Genomic DNA, 20,627 nt, shown 5'->3' with positions numbered 1-20,627 from the left:
TCACTCCCATATCAAATTAGGTCTTGTTGAGTCTACTTCCACAATGTCTCTCACATCAGACTCCTTCTCTCTACTCACTTGTCTGTCAGCCTAGTTCAGGTTCTTATAAGTTCTATCCTGCATCATTATAACAATTCCTAATAAGTCTCCATGACTCCTGTCTATACCCTCTCTAATCCATCCTTTACACAGCTGCCAAAACAATCTTTTTAAAGCATGGTCTATATCACTCCCCTGTTCAAGAATCTCCAGTGATTTCTGATTGCTTTTAAAACTTTAAAAAATGGGGGAGAGGGTGGAGTCAAGATGGTGGAGAAAAGGCAAAGACTCACCTGAGCTCTCTCCAAACCATCCCCAAAAAACTTTAAATAATGCCTCAAAACAAATTCTGGAGTGGCAGAACGCACAAAAGGATGATGAAACAATTTTCTAGACCCAGACAATATAGAAGGTTAGGAGGAAAGATCTGTTGCCCCAGGTGAGAGTCCAGAACAGGTCATACCCTAGTAAACCAGCCTTGGGGGCAACAGAATCAGTGGCAGCTGTGGTGGTTTACAGACCTCTCAGCCCACAGATGGTAAGGGGGTCAGACAACTGGTCAGAAGGATATTATTTATAGGGGTGCCTTTTCTGGCATTGGGGGCAAGGCTTTGTTGCATTGCCCACATTTGCATATGGCTTACAGTCATGTGTTTCAGTTCTAGGTCAAAGAGGAGCACTAGCACACTAAAACTTTTAGTCCCAGGGAAGTGTGGGGAATCTAATCACAATTCCAGGATGGTAAAGAGTGTTTGTGGTCACTCACAGTTTAGAGCACAGACCAGGAGAGTAGTAAACACACCCTATCTAAATCATACTACCTTAGAAGAAGCAAAAATTTACAGATTCCAAGAATTACCTATGAAATAGCTGCACAAAAGTACTGAAGCTTGGGACAGTGCCTTCTCCACTCCATAAGCAGAGTCCCACTTTAGCATAGAGTAAAAAGTCAAGAAGGCTGGGAAAATGAGCAAATAGCAGAAAAAGATCCTGACTATAGAAAGTTACTATGATGACAGAAAAGATCAAAACACAAACTCAGAAAAAGACAACAAAGTTAAAACTGCTATATCCAAAACCTCAAAGAAAAATATGAATTGGTCTCAGGTCATGGGAGAGCTCATTAGAGATTTTAAAAATAAAGTAAGAGAAGTGGAGGAAAAGTTGGGAAGAGAAATGGGAGTGATGCAAGAAAATCATGAAAAAAACTCAACAACTTGATAAAGGAGGCATGAAAAAATACTGAAGAAAATAACACCTTAAAAAAAAAAAAGAATCAGCTAAATGGTAAAAGAAACACAAAAATCAAATGAAGAGAAGAATGCATTGAAAAGCAGAATTGGCCAGATGGAAAAAGAGGTACAATTGCTCACTGAAATACATAACTTCTTAAAAATTATATTGGACAAATGGAAGCTAATGACTTCATGAAACATCAATAAACAATAAAATGAAATCAAAACAATGAAAAAATAGAAGAAAATGTAAATTATCTCATTGGGGGAAAAAACTGATCTAGAAAATAGATTCAGGAGAGATAATTTAAGAATTACTGCAGTACTTGAAAGCCACACTCAAAACAAGAGCCTAGACATCATCTTTGAAGAAATCATCAAGAAAACTGTCTTGGTATTCTACGAACAACAGATAAAATAGAAATTGAAAGAATCTACCTATCCCCTCTTGAAAGAGATCCCAAAATGAAAACTAACAGGAATTCCAGAGCTCCCAGGTCAAGGAGAAAATATTGCAAGCAGTCAGAAAGAAATATTTCAAATATTGTGGATTCACAGTCAGAATAATACAAGATTTAGCAGTTTCTATATTAAAGGACTGGAAGACTTAGAATGTGATATTCCAGATGGCAAAGGAGCTAGGATTAAATCAAGAATCTACCTGTCCAGCAAAAATGAGTATAATCCTTCAGGGGAAAAAAATGGATAGTCAATGAAATAAAGGATTTTCAAGCATTCCTGATGAAAAGACCAGAGCTGAATAGAAAATCTGACTTTCAAATACAAGACTTAAGAGAAGCATAAAAAGGTAAACAGGAAAAAGAAATAATGAGGGATTCAATAAGATTAAACTGTTATATTCCTACATGGGAACATGATACTTTTACTTCCTAAAAACTTTCTCATTATTAGGGTAGTTAGAAGGTGTATACATAGACAGAGGACACACGTGTAACTTGAATATAATAGGATAATTATCTAAAAAAATAAAGTTAAAGGGTGAGAAAGAGGAGGTGAAAGGGAGAAGTAGAATGAGGTAAATTATCTGACATAAAAGAGGCATGAAAGAGCCTTTACAGTGGAGGGGGAAATGAGGGAGGTGGAGAATGTGAAGCCTACTCTCATTGGAATTGGCTCAAAGAGGATACACATTCAGTTGGGTATAGATATCTATCTTACCATACAGGAAAGTAGGAAGGGATAGGGGAAGGGAGTGCTGCACTTGTAGGAGGGTGGATTGAGGAGGCAAAAATCAGAAGCAAAACACTTTTTTTGAGAATGGAAAAAGGTAAAAGGAGAGGGTAGGATAAACAGGGGGGGCAGTGGGATAGGACGGATAAAAATAAACAGTTGGTAATAAATAAACAGTTGGTCATCATAACTCTGAGAAAAAATTTGCAGCAAGTTTCTCTGATAAAGACCTCATTTCTCAAATTCATAGAAAACCGAGTCAAATTTAGAAAAATAAGAGCCATTCCTCAATTGATAAATGGTCAAAGAATAGGAACAAACAGTTTTCAATTGAAGAAATCAAAGCTATCTATAATCATATGAAAAAATGCTCTAAATCACTAGTGATTATAGAGAAATACCCATTAAAACAACTCTTGAGATATTACCCCATACCTATCAGATTGGCCAATATGACAGGAAAAGCAAAATGTAGGAAAAGAGGATGTAGAAAAATTGAGATACTAATGTCACTGTTGGTGAAGTGGTATATTGATTCAACCATTCTGGAGAGCAATTTGGAATTATTCCCAAAGGGCTATACTCTTTGACCAAGTAATACCATTACTAGATCTGTATTCCAAAGAGATTGAAAACAACCTGTACAACAACAGTTACAGAAGCTCTTTTGGTGGTGGCAAAGAATTTGAAATTGAGATGACCAATAGTTGAGGAATGGCTGAACAAGTTGTTGTATATGATTGTGATGGAATACTATTTTGTTACAGAAATGATAAGCAGGATGTACTGAGAAAAACCTGGAAAGACTTACATGAACTGATAAAAAAGAAATGAACAGATCCAGAAGATCATATAACAGCAGTACAGCAACACTGTGCAGTGATCAACTTGAACAACTGAGCTCTTCTCAGAAATGCAATGATCCAAGACACTTCTGAAGGACCTATGAAAAATGCTGTCCATCCCCAAAGAAGGAACTGAAGGCATCTGAATGCAGATCAAAGCATACTATTTCTTCATTTTTTTTGGTGGTCTTTTGTCTGATTTTTTTTCACAACATGACAGAAATATGTTCTGTATGACTGCACATGTATAAGCTCTATTCAATTGCATGCCTTCTCAATGGGAGGGGAATAGGAGAGAGAGGGAGAGAACTTGGAACTCAAAAAAATTTTAACGATGAATGTTAAAAATTGTTTTTATGTGTAAATGGGGAAAAATAAAAATATTAAAATTTTTAAAAATAAACTCATTTAAAACCCTTCTGGCTTTAGCTTTCTTTTTCAATCTTACCTAACAGTATTCCCCTCCATACATTTTATGTTCCAGCCAAACTAGATTACATGCTGATGATCCCATACCCTGCCCTGGTGCTTTTTCATAGTCTGTCCCCTTCACAACAATGTGTTCCCTCTGATGGGGTTCAGACTCTGGGGGCCTCCTTGAGCTCCCCTTGAATCTTCCCCCTTAGTCTGGCCTTTCTTACTCAAATTTAATCTTCCCATTTGTTCCGGCAGTCTCAGGAAGCCCAAGGATTTTTCATTATCACTGCTCAGGTCTCTGCACCCCCCCACCCTGGATCCCATCAAAATCCCTTTCCCCAGGCTGCTGACCACTCCCATCAAGATCTGTATTCATTCCCACACTGCCCCTGTCAAGATCTCTGAATTGCCCCACCTGCTTCCCACCCAAACCCTCCCGGGTCTGATATCTCCTGATTGCCTCCAGCTGTTTCCAACCCTTGACCAGTCTTGACTCCTCAAGACCCTCCCTAAACCCCTCCTCCCCTCACCCTAGACTATCAGACCACCCCCAGATCCCTCCTATAGTCTTTTCTGTATTTAAGCTCCATCTTGCTTTATGTAGGCGCTGAGATTCCATCCAAGCTCAGACTCGGTCTAGCTGGGATTCTATCTGGCCCACTTGTCAATACAAGCCTTACAAATGCTCAAGCTCCTTAAGAGCTAACCCAAGGTGGCGAATCTTTAATAAACTTTGTTTTTCTTTGGCCTTAAGAAGGCTTGAGTTGAATTCATTGGAGCAGAACTTGGCATGTCATTATTTCGGGGTCTCCAGCACCCCAACCCTCATCACCTCCACAAGTCTGCCTCTTAGAATTGCTAGCTCCCTTTGAGGCTCAGCTCAGGTGCACCTCTGGCAAGACTTTTCTGATGTCCTCACTTGTTAGGACTCTCTCCTTCCTCAAATTATCTGGCACTTAATTATTTTTTTAAAAGCTGTACCCATCCTTAGTATTGGCTTAAGAATGAGGGCTGTTTGCTTTTTCTTTGTATCCCCATCAAATAGTACAGTGCCTTGCACATAGTAGGCACTTGACAAATCATTAGTGAACTTCATTGTTGGAAAACTTAAACATAGAAAGGTGAAATTATTTGTCTAAAGTCACATAAATTTAGCAGGAGAGCTAGGAGCAGACAAGATACAGGTAATAGTGAATTATTTTCTCAAAGTACTCCAGGATCTCAGAAGCCACCTAATCCATTCCCATTTTGCAAATGAAGAAACTGAGGTAGAAGAAGGTTGTGACTTGTCTGAGATCACATAGGTAATAAATATCAAAGGAGGGGTTCGAGCCCATGTGGATCCTGGGACCCATTCCATTGTAACATACCTCCCTTTTATCTCCTTTATTTGAAATATGGGGGAGAAGGAATGATTTAAAATATTTTATTTCTCCTAATTATCAGCACTTTCATTGAATTTCTAATAAAGGAAAAAAAATGAAACAAATCTTATTTTGACATGATTTCAAACTTGGCCTAGAAAACTGGCTATTGGGAGTGGAATGGGGTGGGGTAGGGAGTAGGGGGAAGTAAGGGGGAACAGGCAGGAACCATCTGGTCAGTTCCAATAAACTTCTTCCTTCAGGCCCTAGGTTTATTTTTGGTGTGACTTTTCAAGTGCATTTGAATTCTTATTTGAGAGTAATGCACTCAAAAGTGGAAGTGGGGGCGGGATGTTGTGGGGAGGCTCCTCTGATTGAACAGCACTCTGCCCTGGGGGAGCTCTAGCAGTTGTTTGCTCCAGCAAAGCTAGCTGCCAGGCTGTTCATTCTCCCTGTCTTAGTTTTTCTCAAATCCAGCTCCTTTTCCTCCAACCTGGGTATTGTCCCGATTTGGGAATAGTCTCCCCGTCTTCTCTTCCCTGTATCACTCCCCTTCCCCTTCCCCCATCTTGCCAAATACTTACAAATGTCGTGTCTGGCCAATGGCTCCTTCTCCCAGTCCTCCTTCTCTTTTGCATTTTTTGAAAGACCCTTCCGAGACCAGGCCAGAGTGTTCCTCAGATTGTCACTCAGCCCCTTCATGGCTCCTCCCAACCTCCCCTTCCCCTGCGTCCCTAGTTCAGGTGTGATCTCTGCTGGTACCATGTCCTTTCTACTCCTACACTCAGACCACAGGGCAGAATGATTGTGGCACAGGGAAGTGGCCAGGGTTGGCTTGTAGGTAGGTGTATGTATAATGGGTGGGTATGCAGCAAAAGGAAATAGCTAAGATTAACCTCAGCCAGGGCTATGAGAATTCCTTCTGGATTGAATGCTCCTAGTGTCTTGGGATCTTGAATACTTAGCACAGTGCTTGGCACCGTGCAGGCATTTAGTAAAGGTTGTTGTTTTGAGTCCCTGAGGGTAGAAAATCTCTTAGGCCCATGTGCAGCAGTCGTGCTTAGGTCTGCAGCTAGAAAGAGTCGATGAATCAGAGCATGGGGCCTCACCATGAAACAGAAGGAAGTAGCCCATGAAACTAGTGACATTTAATGTATATTTCTTAGTTCTCTGTTTTTCCTCTCAATATACCTTCTCTTTCCCAGAACCTAGATTATTCCGCCTTAACTGTTATGCAGCCAAACTATTGGTTGCCTGATGTTTAAAATAAAGCATAAGAATCAGAGAGAATCAGTGAAGAGATGCTGGTACAGTAATAGCTTCTGCAAAGCTGCTGGCTACAAGATAATCTCACAAAAATCAATCGTATTTCTATATAATAAATACAAAATTGAAGAAGCAATAATAGAAAAGGAAATTCCATTCATAATAAAATTATAAACTATTTTGAGTGTTAAAGCACATTCAGTACATCTACAAATTGCAAACATTTTTTTTTAATTAATTTTTTTTCAATCACCAAAAATCTGGTTTTTCTTACTTCCTCTTCAACCCCACTGGGAAAAAAAACGAGTAAAAAACTTGCTACAAACATGTATAGTCCCATTGGCCAAGAGGACAAATGTCTAGCTACCTCGGGAAGGCTTCTCCTTGTTTCTTAGCCTAAATCTTTAAGTTATTTGAAACAAATTGATCTGATTTTTATTGATCTCTTATGTTTTTATATCACCTTCACCTCCAAAGTCATCCCTTTCCTGTCTCTGGCAAGCCATTAGTCAGGACACAAAGTTTAAAAGGGGGAACTGTTTCTGGCTTCCTTTAAGTCTCAGGTAAAGTCCCACCTTCTGCAAGGAGACCTTCCTGATTCCTCTTTACCTTAATGCTTGCCCTTTAATTTTCTATACAGTTATTCTCTATTTGCCTTCTTTGTATGTTAGGTGTTTGCATGTTGTCTCCCTCATTAGATTGTGAGCTTCTGGAGAATGATGTTCTTTCATCTTTCTTTAGTACAGTGCCTGCCGCATTGTAACTGATTCCTAAATGTCAGATCAGCAAAACTGACCAAGATATTCACAGTTGTCTGATAGTATATGCTGTATTCCAAATCCAAAGCCCCCCACCTCTGGAAAGAGAGAAAGAAAATGATTTTTTTTAAACTTTTCCCTAGAGTCTGAATCACAAAAGAGCTGAAATAGCCCTGATCTTGTGATCTCACTGACAAAGGATCTGTAGCTATTGGAACCTTAGAATATGCTGCTTAGCAAAAAGTATATACCACTATATGCCAATAAATAACAGGTATAGAATCAACAGATGGCAGTAGCAGCTCAGCAGAGGACTGAAAAGTAGAGAAAGCAGTTCAGCGGATGACGTCAGCAGCTCACAGCTCAGAGGAGAAAACAGCGAAGAGGCTCCAGCTGGGAGGTACCCCTAGAAACACAAGTTGTGCAGCTCACGTGTATTCTATTTCTTATTGATGCTGTAGGAATCAGTTGGAAAACATGTGCCCCTCTGTGCATGGGGAGATGTTCTTTGCTACTTCACTAGTCTGTTTAATTAAGTGCCTTTGCTTTGAGCGAATATGCCCTCTGATAAAAGGGAAATATAGGGTATGTGCAAGTCCTACAGTATGAACTATGATTTTGAAGAGGTGCTGACTCAAGAAGATTTCTGAACCCTAGGTATAGCATTCAGGAAGTCATATCAAGAGAGACTCAGAATCCAATTTGATAGAATGCCTTCTTTTATAAAAATCTCCCAAGACACAGCATATCACTTTGAACCACACTCTCCCTACCCCCCTTACCAATTGGTTAAAAGATAATCAAATTTCTGACATTTTTCTTGACATTAAATTTTTCTTTGTCTTTTATAAAAAAAATTAATGACTTTTTTCAATTAGGCATTTATTTTATCTTTTTTTTTCCAAATTATTTATCTTAATAGGCTCTCCCTATAACAAGGCAAACATTCTGTTCCTCCCTAATCAACTCCTTATCCTACTCTCCACAGTGGCTGTTCTAACCTTCTTGTCTCTCTCAAGTCTTTTATGCCACCTCTATCCTCTTAGCTAAGGATGTTGCCTTATACTTTTGAAAAAAAATGCCATTCACTGAGAGCTCCCCCTTCTCATTTCCTGCTCATCTCACATCACTCAACTATCTTCCACTTTTTCCTCCACTCTCTTCTTGGATGAAATGGCCAGATCATGTACATACACCTTTGATCCAAACCCCACTAACTCCAAGGCTCTGGATCTGCCCTGGACTGTTCTCTTTTTGCTCTAGACTGCCTCGCTTGGTGGTGTCATTAGCTCCCATACATTCAATTATCATCTTCACTAGAGATACTTCTTAGAACTAAATGTCCAGCCCTACTCTCTCTCACGTTCTTCAGTCATGCTTCACTGTCTTTTGGACATTTTGAATGTACTAAAGACATTTTAAACTCACTATGTCCAAACGAGAACTCAATCATTCTCTTCTAAACTTTCCCCTCTTCTCACCTTCCCTATTGTTGTCAAGATTGCATCTATCCTCTCAGTCACTCAGGCTTGCAACCTTTGGTTTTATTCTTGATTATTTACTCTTACTCATTCTACATATCCAATTGATCACCCAGCCTTATCATTTCCACCTTTACAACATCTCTCATTTATGTCTTCCTGTCTATATTCAGAGCTACAACCCTATGTCAAACCCTTATCACCTCTAAGGTGACTGAGTGACAAGTCTATGGCTAACTGGTCTCACTCAGATGTGGTAATTTTTTTCTGAAGCAGAGATAAAACCATGTCACTTCCCTCCACCTCTCATCAATGTGTTCTAGTTAACCTCCAGGATTAAATTTAAATTTCTCTGTTTGGCATTTAAAACTCTTTATAACCTATCCCCTTCCTACCTTTCCAGTAGTCTTATATGACTTCCCTCCACACATTTTCTGATCCAAATATACTGTTCTCTTTAACATATCTCTAACATGAGTCTCCATCCCCAAATTCTGTGCCTTTGTATTGGCTGCTCCTCTCCCCTCTGCCTCTTAGATTCACTGGCTTCCTTCAAGGCTCAGCTCAAACCCTATTTTTGTACGTCTTTCCCAAACCTCCCCCCACCCCCCACCCCTTTTCCTGCAACTGCTGCCTTTCCTTCATATTGCTTGTACTTGATAACGTACATGGTGTCTCTCTCAATGTAAACTCTCAGGGGTTGTTTTTTTGTTTGTTTTATCATTCTTTTTATTTCCAGGGCTTAGCATAGTGCCTGGTACATAATAAGTGCTTAATAAATGCCTTTTGAACAACTGAAATAAGGAAAAGGAAACAAAGGTAAGTATTCCATAAGAAGGACCAGTCAAGGTAGCTTGAAAACTATTAGAAGAAATGTAATTGTTTCAGTTTCTAAATACAAGTTCCTTAAAAAAACAACTCAAACTCTCAACTTTGTTTGAACTGGCCTATGGAGAAGAAATTATTCATGCTTTCATCAGGACAGATTAGAGAACCTGGGTCCTGCTAATGATCCGCACAGAAGAACCATCCTACTGGGAGAACCAATGGAGCCAGAGCAGGAGTAAAGAACCTTAGCTGAAAAAGAAAATCAAAAGAACTGTGGACGGTGAGCCCTTTCCATCTCTTCTATAGTTTCTCTTATCTTGCAATATTCTTATTGAAGTAAATCAGGAACTCTTTCATTCAGCAATTCATTGTTTGTCAATCTAAATTCATAGTTTGTTAATCTAGAATGTAACTAAGGAGATTTCTGTCCCACTAAAAAAAAAGTTGCATTATTCTATGTAGAATGGTAATTAAGCTCCTCTTCCACTGAGTTATTTATAATAACTATACCTCTAATAAGGTATAACTGGAATGTTTGTCCTTATCAAATGAAAAATAAAGGACAAAATGAAATAAACAGCTTGGGCAGTGGTAATGAACTAACTCAGCTAACTCAATGAATGGCATGAAAGTTAACCATTCGTGATCATTCATAAGAAGTCTGTTTCAAGTTTTATGAAACCAAGATTTTGGCACTGGTAAAAATGGGCTTTGAATTTCTTACTTAATAATGTTTACTTCATAAAGGTTTTGCATATGTTAATTGTCTAGCTTTTTATAACTGTGCATGCTATATAGTATATTATACCTGTCTGTGTATGTAATATAAACAACAGTAAATATCATCTATGTTGTCCAGATTTTGACGTTGTCAGATTGGCAGTCCATCCAAATAACCCTTCAGCAAGTATTAGTCACCTACTATGTGCCAGTACTATGCAAGAAGCTGAGAATACAAAGGCTAAAACATCTAGAATCCTGCCTTTAGGGAGGAGTTCACATTCTATCAGGGGATACAACATGTCCGTACAAGTCCATTGGTATGTGTATGTTGGATACGTATTTCAGAGACATAATGAACTGGGCCCAGAACTGGATAGAAAGAAGAAATTTGGGAAAATTATGCAGTACTTTTAATATACAGAGTTCTCACTTTATGTAAATTTGCATTATGCAAACTTAACTTTATGTAAAGAATTCTGAAAGAAATTTGAGTGAGAATTCTGAAGGAGGATCTGATTGAGAGCTAGCTGCAAAGGTAGCGGAAGAAGAGAGGGTGAGGTCAAACCAAAAAGGTTCACAGTGGCACAACCATTTCATCATTTGAGTGAATTTTTTCTTGTATTAAAAAGATGGATCCAAATACTTCAAGATTAAAAATTCAAAGACCAGTTCAAGATTATATCACGTGCTATCACTGAATATACAAGGACAAAAAAGAGCCGCTGTCCAAACATCTCTCAACATAGTTGTACATCCAACCACCAGTGATAAAGACTAAGTGCAATGGGTAGGGAAGGGGCAACACGCTTCCCCCCATGTGAATTTTATTGTACATTGTACAGTACATACTGTGCATACTTTATCATTAACTCTACCTTTCGTTTCATTTTATTATCATGGTACAACATTTAACACATCCGTATTTGAACCACATTTTGTGACTTGCATAAAGGCATTATTTTGTGTATAGCTTTGTTATACAAGCTAAGTGAAGTGGGTGGGGATAAACTCGTATGACATAAAAATCTATAAAAACTGCTTTATGCAGAGGTCTACAAAATGGTTTACTTACATAAAGTGAGAACAGCCCGTGATCCCAAAATATTTCCTAACGCGGGTGTGTATGCACACATGCACACACACACAACTTTTTGATATGGCCTTTATATAATGTGAGAAGTAATCTCTTATCACTTTTACTGTTAAGAACATCACAGATAAGCTGCTAATACTATTATATTAGTTATATGATATATACATATTCTATGTGCTTATTACAAACATAATGTGTTAAATGCGAAAACTTTATGGTGCACTTGTTTTATTTAAGAATTTTTCTGTTTCATCTAAATGATTAATCTGTCATTGACAAAAATAACTCACCTCAATTAATTTACTTGCTTTTTCTGCTAATTTTAAGAATGTGTCTCATATGTGTTATATTTAATTTTTAAAGACTGACATTAATAAAAACAAACATATACTCCACCTTCTATTATCTCAATTACTGGTCTCTTACAAAGGAAAAAAAACCTTGTAAAAAACAAATGTTAAAATTATTTTTACATGTAATGGAGGAAAAAATAAAATATTAAATAATTTTCTAAATAAAGAAAAAACTTTGGCAAAATACTTAGAAATCACACAATTCTGGAATTTTTCAGATAGTTCCATATGAATTCTAATTTTTAAAAATCAGTTACAGAAAAATAAAGCATGTTTAGGCTCATGTCTCTTTCTTCCTTTTGCATTTTGAAATGCTGATGATAACTTCACCATGCTGACTTGCATCAATGATCTGTATTCTAATTGATATCTTAGGGTCCCTATGTAGCTCAAGAAACATTCTACCTATCTGCATCTTTTGATTAACCCCAAACACATTGTATATTTAAAGTATATCTTCTGTCTGCTATGAAAAAACCTCGTAAGCTATTCACAACAGGAACTACTGACACATGCCAACTTATTTTGGCAAAAATTGAATACATTTGTCACAATAATTCTTATCTTCTACCACTATGAATATATCTCAAGTCCATTCTGTTTTTTTTTTAAAGAGGGTGAGGTTTTTCGAAGTTTCAATAATTATTTACTATCATTAGAAATTTTATGTTGTGTTAAAAGCAAGGGGTCAGGAGTGGGATTGGCTGCACAATGACGTCAGATTCCATAGCACACATCAACTAAGGTGGTTAAAACCAGAGAGTTTACTTACCCCAGAAGCCCTATTCACCATTTCAGTTTCTGGCTGAAACTAAGGATAATAGAAGACATCTCCGAATAATCAAAATAAGATTTTATTTTTAATGATCAAGAACAATTCCTGACATAATGTCCAGACATTTCAAGAATCAACTAACATAAGGTCAGTAATTTCAGCTATAGAAAACAACTAACAAAATTCAAAATCAGGCAATTGCAGTTTATTGTCAAAACAAGGAAAGTAAGGAAAATATAGATCACACATCAAAGGCCATGCATCAAAGCTATGACTCTACCAGGTACTATGACTTTACCAGTACAGAAATAGGTCCAAAGAAATAGAAATCCCACATAATGATTCTGAAACACATTTTCTTTTTCCTTTTGCCCAGTCTCGGAGAGTGACAGAGAGCACAGATAAAAGGGGACATGGATTGATATACTGTATCTCATTTTTACTTTACTAAGACATCAGCTTTGTTCTTGGGGTTTTCCTAGAAGGTGAATGTTTTTCCTTTAAATCGACATTTATTCCAGAAGTGTCCAGGTTTCCTAGAATTTTTATAAGAATATCAGTTATTCCAGTAATAATTTTGAGATACTAGAGTTTCTGTTTATGACAAGGATAGACTGGACCTGTGATTTCACTGCCAGGAATTTCCCAGGTGAGGAAACTTTCTCCACCAGTGTAGGCTTCTCTACAATCTTAGAGAGTTGTCTGGAGCACTGAGAAGTTAAGTGACTGTTTTCAGGGTGATAAAGCCAGCACGTGTCAGAGACGGGATGTGAATCCAGGCTACGAAGCGGGTGCTCTAGCCACAAACACCATGATACACCACCCCACGTTCAAGGGAAGGCTTTCTTGTCACCACTGAGATAATGAAACAAGCGTGACAGCAGTGTGACATGGCATGAATTGTCTTGAGGCTGCTATAAATCATTTTGTGTTGTGAGCTTGTTTCAACAACAAGCTTGTTGTGGTAAAAAGTAAAAAAGTCAAGACAACTCAAATATTAATACATGCTTAGCCTAATAGTTGCAAATTTTAATTTATAATGAGGTCAAATTTCTTACTTTTGTTCAAAGGTTATGTTTGAGATCTCAATATAAGTTATTCCTAAAAACCTTGCCTTTTTACATATTTAATTCAAATATGTACAGGTAAAACATGGGAAAAACCTGGGGGGGGAAATTACCCACATAGCAAAAAGTGAAAACTATTTAGTTTGATAAATCCTAACAAAGTCTGAACTTTTTTATTGATAAAAAAGCAAAACAATTACTTTTTTTCTTCTTTAAACAATAAGGTAACCTTAATTATTTATTAATTTATTAGATACTCTAATTAGCTTTTTTATAAATATTAAAATATTAAGGTATAACTAAAACTTTACATAATTCAGAGCTTTAATATATATCATAATCTTTATAACTGCACATTTTATCTTAAGTGCTTCCCATAAAAAGTAGTCACGTGTGCATACTTGTAGCCCCAGCTGCTGGGGGTGCTGATGCTGGTGAACCCCTTCAGATCTGGAGTTCTGAGCTGCAGTGGGCTGAGCCAACCAAGTGTTCACACCCAGTCTGACATCAGTATCGTGAGCTCCTGGAAGGGGAGTGGGGGTGAGGAGGGACCAGACTGCCTAAGGAGGCTCAAACTGGTCTGTGTCAGAGACAGAGCAGGTCAAAGCTCCCATGCCAATCAATGGTGGGATCAGACCTATGAGTAGCCCCTGCACATCCAGCCAAAGCAAGAAAGGCTCAGCTCAGTCTTAAAAAAAATTTTTTTAAGTGAATTTTTTAATACAAAAAGTCAGATGTGACAAAATAAGATACTGCTCTTCTGAGCTGCTATATAAATTGGAGAATACAACTATTTCTAATCTTAGGATTAAATATTTAAAAAGTGAACCATGTGCTTGCATAGTGGGCATCTATCATTGTGGAATGTCCTCATTTGACAATGTCCTCACTACTCTCAAGAATGAAAGGTATTTTTTTGAAAAAGACTAATAAGCAAAATGGGTAAGCAGCTTTTCAGTTCTTAATAGGCCCATAGGGGTAATTCATGTGATTTTCTTTATGTATCCTGAACAAATAAACAGGTTCTATTGGTTCTTGCTACAACAAATTTATAACCTAAACATTAATGACAGCTGTACCAGAAGAGTCTAACATCAAGTCATTTGCATTAATTGAATTCTAATTAACTAATATAATTTTAAAATAATAATTTAAATTATTCACAATTAAGAAATGACTTCTAATATAAAATTCTTATTGTTCATTTAAAAAAGCTATCGATAGTATACTGGGAATTGTTTGGTTTGGTTTTCTTTGATGTTGAATTCTGGGTCATCAATCCTGGCCTGAAATAAAAAAGAACATAAAATTCATTTTTTGTTTTTTGTTTGTGAGAAAAACTATTATATTTAATGGTGCCAGATTGGCTGGGGGTGGGGTGCGAATACGTGCTCCTGGGTTCTGGGTGGGGAGGGGACCATGGAACTTTATACTCTGATAAATCAAGAGATCAAATCCAGGGAATGATACCAAATGACTCCTGCCTATGGAGGAGACACAGGCTGAGCCTAGACCCAGGTGTGGAGGAATAGAAGTGGGAGGATTTCCTAATGGGATGGCAGTCAAGGCCTCCAACGTGCCTGGAAGAGACGTCCCCATGTTAGAGGGGATGCTGCCAACCCGAACCCAAGGTATGCTGGTCACAGTGGAGAACCCTCTTGGGCACTCAGTCTTCCTTCACTCTTGGGGGTACCATTACAATATGGTGGCTTTAGGGTTGCCTTGCAGGTGCAAAGAAAAGCTGAACTGTTTTCTTCAGCTTTGAACCTGAGGGGGAGCAGCCTCTCTCCCTGGAAGAGGTGGGAGCCATCACAGCAGGGCTGGTTCTTACTTTGGCGGCACACACACCATTGATAAGTTTTCCCTGCCTTCAAGGATACCTTGATGAGTATCTTCTGAGCAATGAGTGGCTTCTTTCTTGGAGACCATTTTTCCAGCCAAGAGGAGAACACTCTGGTCTGGTTCTAACGCACAGCACAGGTCCCCCCCATGGGTTCACAGCCTAGCCACCATGCCAACCATGATCATAAATATAAACATATAAATTAAAACATAGGCAAGGATACATTTTTCCCTCCACAATTTTCTAGAAAACTGAATTTTGTTTTTACCATGTTCATTTCTTTACAGAAAAGAGTCAAGCACCTTCTTATGCAGCATCTCTGTTAGTGACTGAATGAACCATACCTTTTTGTTCTTGCTAGGACATTCGCAGTCTTCTGTATTTTGCCAGGGTTCCCTACAGAAACAACAAAAGTAAATGATTCAATTCTAAAATGAGCAATTTAAATATGATAAAAAGGAGTCGGTCAGAAAACTAAAAGAAAAAAATTCAGAAATAAAAACCTGCCCCTGAAGGACTCACTACAGAAGGCAGAAGCTTCCGATACATGTCATGTTTTTATTAGCAATTGCCAATGAAAATGAAGCTCTCACATCAACTTCTTTATCATTTTGCCAGCTGACTGAGTATTTTACTTAATCCTCTTTAGAAATTTCGCCAGGCTCTGCTTCTGTAAGCCGTCCTTTTCTTTGTTCTTTAGCAAAATTGTTGATGCAGAAATGATTTTCTATCTTAAACCAAATACTGAACATTCTTGTATTGTATACTGCAATTATGTATAAGGACAGAAAAAAGTGGATGAGAACATCCAAAAAGCCGGTGAAAGGCTTCCTGACTGCAATTAGAAGCCATTTGTCACTCTGCTTTTGTAAATCTACTTGGAAGGTGTCGCCTCTTGAGGTAGACTCAACAGTTGCTTAAATCTCTGGGCTTTCAGTTCTTTCTGGTCTTGATGAAGCACATTCCAAGTTCTTTTTCCCAAAGTTCAAACAAAAGCAGTGTCAGATCCGTTCAAACTGAGTAGCACAATTATATTTTCTCAAATGGAAACACAAACTACCCCTTTATAATTGGATGTACTTTGCACTGAAGGGCCTCAGTCCACTAGTAAAGATATAAACATTGAGAAAAATAAATTATTTGAAGGCAAACTTACCAGTACTTTTAGAATGTTCTGTTGGACAATTCATAACTGGACTAACTTTGTCCTTCCTTAGTTCCTGGATAAGACCTTTGTTTAAGCAGATGTCTACGTGACTGTTGAAGAGTGTCAGATTAGAAGTCTTTTGCTCTAAGTTGCAAACAGGACACACTAGTGTTTCATCTCTTGGCACAGAGGTCTGGAGGGCCGTTTGTCTACTTGAAGACTTGGCATCATATCCTTCATTTTCATGGGGAGAATTCTGACAAAAATATTCATCAAGAGAAGACTTGCTCCAGAGGCTAGAACACTGTTTTGGGGTTTGTTCATCCCCTGCTCCTGTGTTTAAAACCTCCATACTTTTTCCTTTAGAAAGCACATCTACACTTACTGAAGGCACAAAATCTCCTAAAGGGCTTTCTGCATTTGTATGGGTTTTTAAACGTGGATTTGCTTCTGAACAAAAAGACTGCAATTGCGGGACAGCCACCATTTTGGGGTCACAGTCTACCAGTGTCCTACTGAGACATTCATCCACATGCCTGTTAAGTGCTTCCAAACAGATTCTTCCTTGTTCCTTAAAACAAATAGGACAGGTAAAGATCTGACAGTCATCTACATTTTCTGATGTTTCTAAATTCTCTTTCATTTCTTCCTTTGAAAGATGGGGTGACTGTGGACCTTGGAAGCCTTGTTTAGTCTCAGGCTCACATTTACAGACGTCGTGGTGGTTCCAATTCATTTCCGACCGCTTTTTAGTGAAGAAACTCTCCTTGTGAGATGTTTCTGGAGGTTTCACAACTTGATCTTGGTCATTGTTCTCCAGCACAGACCCAACAGGATCAAGGGCGTGGCTTCCAGTTTTTAAGAAGCTAACGATGCTTCTTTGTCTGTACTTCTGGTCATCTTCACTGGAAAAGCCTGACATCCGGACACCTGAATGTAACCAATAGCCATAACAATTAATTTCATCTTCAAAGCACAAAATCCAATGAAACATGTAAAGCGTTTTTGGTTGTTTCTTGACAAAAACTGACTTATTAATTCCAAAGATACTTTTTCATGACTACTGTTAACTGGGAACTTACTGATTTATATAATAAAAAATGTGGAATAATATCTTCCTGGAGTGGGTGTGAATGTAACAAACTTTTTTGACTTTTCAATGACCGTACTTTATTCAATCCTGTTTAAACGTGTGTCACCCTTAAACATGAAAAATGAGGATGACACGTTGTAAGGAGGACATGTACTTTGAGATTTTTTTCCTCTACTAGTAATGTATTTAAGTTTATGTGCTCCCTCTCTTTATCTAGTTTCATTTAGGAACAGAACATTATTGTGGAATGATTGGCTGGGTTTTTAGTGCAGTTTATGGTAAAGAAGAAAGCAGTTTACTGGTTCAACCACCACTAAGCATCATGCTTTGCAACCAAGACAAAAGGCAGCAGAATGTTAAAAACCATCTAAACAGTTTACAGAAACAAAACAAAACAAAACATGTAGAGGCCAAAACATTTCCAAATTCATTACTTTGTGAAAGGGAACAAGGGAAGAAGCATTTATTAAGTACCTACTATGTGCCAAGCACTATTTGAAGCACTTTACAAATATTATCTCACTTGATAACATCATTTCTTACTTGAGAAAAACTGAAAAATATTATACCCATAAGTCTTAGTCGTAAGGGCCGTGGGTAATCAGCATCAATTTCTACTTTTAGCAGTTCCTTAGCAATAGCAAATATTTCTTCTTCAGTAGAAACGGCAGCTGCTACGGTAGATGCTCGAGTTTTTACTTCAAAATTCACATTCTTCAGCTTAACTGTAACTGTTTTGCCCTGTAAAACAAACCAGACGTTTATACATATGCATATCAGTCTCAATTTGCTCAAGTCTAGATGGTAACAAAACTGGAGTAGGATCCATAACTGGTATTTTTTTAGCATATACATATATATTTCTTTCCTTCCAAAGATTCTCATTTTGGGGCACAGTCTTTATTTAGGACATATCCTTAGATTTGTTTTTCTATATTACACTGGAGCTTTTAATAAATTCATTATTCCTCTCTCCTTTTTCTTAACCAGTATTTTGCTCAAGGTGGGGGAACACATAATCAGTGTGGGACAGAAAGAGTTCTGACAGAAATACACCAAGAGGGATTTTCTCATTGAGAGGCTCCCCAAAGCCCAGTAAAAGGGTCAAGGAAAGATCTCTCCAGTGTAGCTAATAATGTCTGACCTTAAATCCCATTTCCATAGGATATTTGCATGATAAAGAAAATAATCTATGTGCATCTTAACTCCAGTTAACACGATTAGGGTCCAGTCCTCAGGAATCAGATTTATTCTTGGGTAGACCTAAACTTTCAATTATGTTGAGGTTCCCAACCTCACTCCTCCCAGAACCTCCAATCTTTAACCCCGTCAAGGGCTGTCTTGAATTAGATCTAAACACAGACTACATTCCTTGTAGTCTGCACTTTTACGTCCAGAGGAGAGACAGAACCAAACAGTAGGAAGGCAGTGGGTGAGTTTTTCGGGACTTTCCTCACTGGTATTCACTTTTTATTGACATCTTCATCCACTCTACACTCCAGGGTGGAATCTTATTTTTTAGATAAGAACAACAAAGCCAAATGAAATACCTTAAGTCCTTCTTTCTGTAGATCTTGAGCCAGACCACGGCAAAGTTCTTGGCACAAGCTATACAGTTCCTCTGTTTTATTAATCTCACTGAACGTTCTAAACAGAAAGAAGTTGCAGAGCACACAGTTACATACAACGTAGGAACAGCAGAAGGACGATAATCGATACAAAGTTACATTTCAGGTACTACAGTGCATGTTATCTGCCAAAACAAAAGCGAGCTAATCTGGTTAAATACACCCATACAGTAAAATACAGACAACTGAAAGTCAAAGAGATTAGCTGTGTTTTGGATAAGGCTCACATAGGAATTTGCTTTGCTTAACTTGCATAGTTGTTACAAGGGTTTTTTCTTTTTTCAGTGGGTGAAAGGGAGGAGAAATGCTTGTAAACTGGAAAACAATGCAATACATGTATACACACGTGTGTGTGTGTGTGTGTGATGTTAGCTAAATTTGCTAACAGGCATCTTTTAGTGACCTTGTTCCTTAGGTAGTATTACAAAAATGGGTGATGAAAGTCCACCCATAAACAATGGCCTATAATACAGTGCAATATCTTAAGCAGGAAAGGATGATCTGTTCACTGATTGCTATGATAAGCAAAAACCACAGGATCTAAGAAACTGGTAATTACGCAGGACCCGACTCTTACTAAAGCGATACTTGCTCCCTTTCTCTCACAGGAATAGAAAAATATCATTTTGGCGCACTGATATTTATTTTTCTGAATTATTAATGCGCCATCAAGTTAGTTATTGCCTGGGAACACTCATGGTAGGTAAGCTCAGTCTCAATAAAATATTCCCCTTATACAAAAGCTGAATTCTAACTGTTCATTCTAAGTATCTTTCAATTATAAGTTTAGAACCTAAAAGGCAAACATTGAAACAATAGAACAGAAAGGAAGCTGAGGACATCTGACAGTGACATAACAGTAGTTCCAGAGTCAGCTGCCTATGTCAAGTAAGATCACTGACTGATTAGTGCAAAGCTCAAAATCAATATCAAATGAGGAGGTCAAGATATGATGATCTGTGTGATTACAGTATTTCCAACTACACTAGTTTAAACAATAAACTTTAAAAAATGAGAAATGGACAAAAGTACCAATATTGACTGAATCACCATTTGTTAAGAGAAGGTGAAGTGACACAAATACAGGTATCACAAAGCCAACTCTAAAAGAGTCCAGAAATGGCCCTAACCGGTAAACATTGGATTTTCTTGGCAGGCAGAGAGACATGGTGTTCAAGGGCAACACCATTACAAGATCATTTGTAAAACATTAAGGAGCATAATGGAAGGAAGCCAATAGTCCTGCCTTGAATACTGGGAAAACAACTGAGGTTAAAGGACCCTGCAGAAAATTTTGTGAGACTCAGTTAAATCAGATCATTTTAAGAGAATTTGAAGATGAAACCTGAAGGAGGATAATGAATAGATACACGTGAAATAAGGCAGATTTGTCTTAAGTTTCTGCTGGAACAAGGTTAGAAAGGATAACAACAAAATTAGAGGTGCCTTCATTATCCTCCCATGTAAGCCTGGTCACCCTA

At 37.9% G+C, this 20,627-nt stretch overlaps 2 protein-coding genes across 7 annotated transcripts in view; both read right to left on the bottom strand.

Moving 5' to 3' along the window:
• ANKDD1B (ankyrin repeat and death domain containing 1B) overlaps positions 1 to 6,429 on the bottom strand; it is a 73,385-nt gene extending 66,956 nt beyond the window's left edge. For all 3 annotated transcript variants that reach the window (XR_011966513.1, XM_072606374.1, XM_072606375.1), the window contains exon 1: positions 5,676 to 6,429. Coding sequence is in view for 2 of the 3 variants with exons in the window: in XM_072606374.1 (XP_072462475.1) it covers positions 5,676 to 5,856 (181 nt within the window). In the remaining variant the exon portion in view is untranslated. The remainder of the gene's footprint in view (positions 1 to 5,675) is intronic.
• A 6,002-nt stretch (positions 6,430 to 12,431) lies between these two features.
• POLK (DNA polymerase kappa) overlaps positions 12,432 to 20,627 on the bottom strand; it is a 91,690-nt gene continuing 83,494 nt past the window's right edge. For 3 of the 4 annotated variants that reach the window (XM_072606364.1, XM_072606365.1, XM_072606366.1), the window contains 5 exons: positions 19,069 to 19,165; positions 18,088 to 18,259; positions 16,435 to 17,355; positions 15,623 to 15,674; positions 12,432 to 14,721 (listed from right to left, as the gene is read on the bottom strand). In XM_072606364.1, coding sequence (XP_072462465.1) covers positions 14,637 to 14,721; positions 15,623 to 15,674; positions 16,435 to 17,355; positions 18,088 to 18,259; positions 19,069 to 19,165 — 1,327 coding nt within the window. In that variant the 3' untranslated portion in view covers positions 12,432 to 14,636. The remainder of the gene's footprint in view (positions 14,722 to 15,622; positions 15,675 to 16,434; positions 17,356 to 18,087; positions 18,260 to 19,068; positions 19,166 to 20,627) is intronic. The other variant, XM_072606368.1, reaches the window with a different exon arrangement.

The sequence above is a fragment of the Notamacropus eugenii genome, chromosome 4 (assembly GCF_028372415.1).
Source record: "Notamacropus eugenii isolate mMacEug1 chromosome 4, mMacEug1.pri_v2, whole genome shotgun sequence".
Taxonomy (NCBI): Eukaryota; Metazoa; Chordata; class Mammalia; order Diprotodontia; family Macropodidae; genus Notamacropus; species Notamacropus eugenii.
This window is presented reverse-complemented; position numbering and strand designations above follow the sequence as displayed.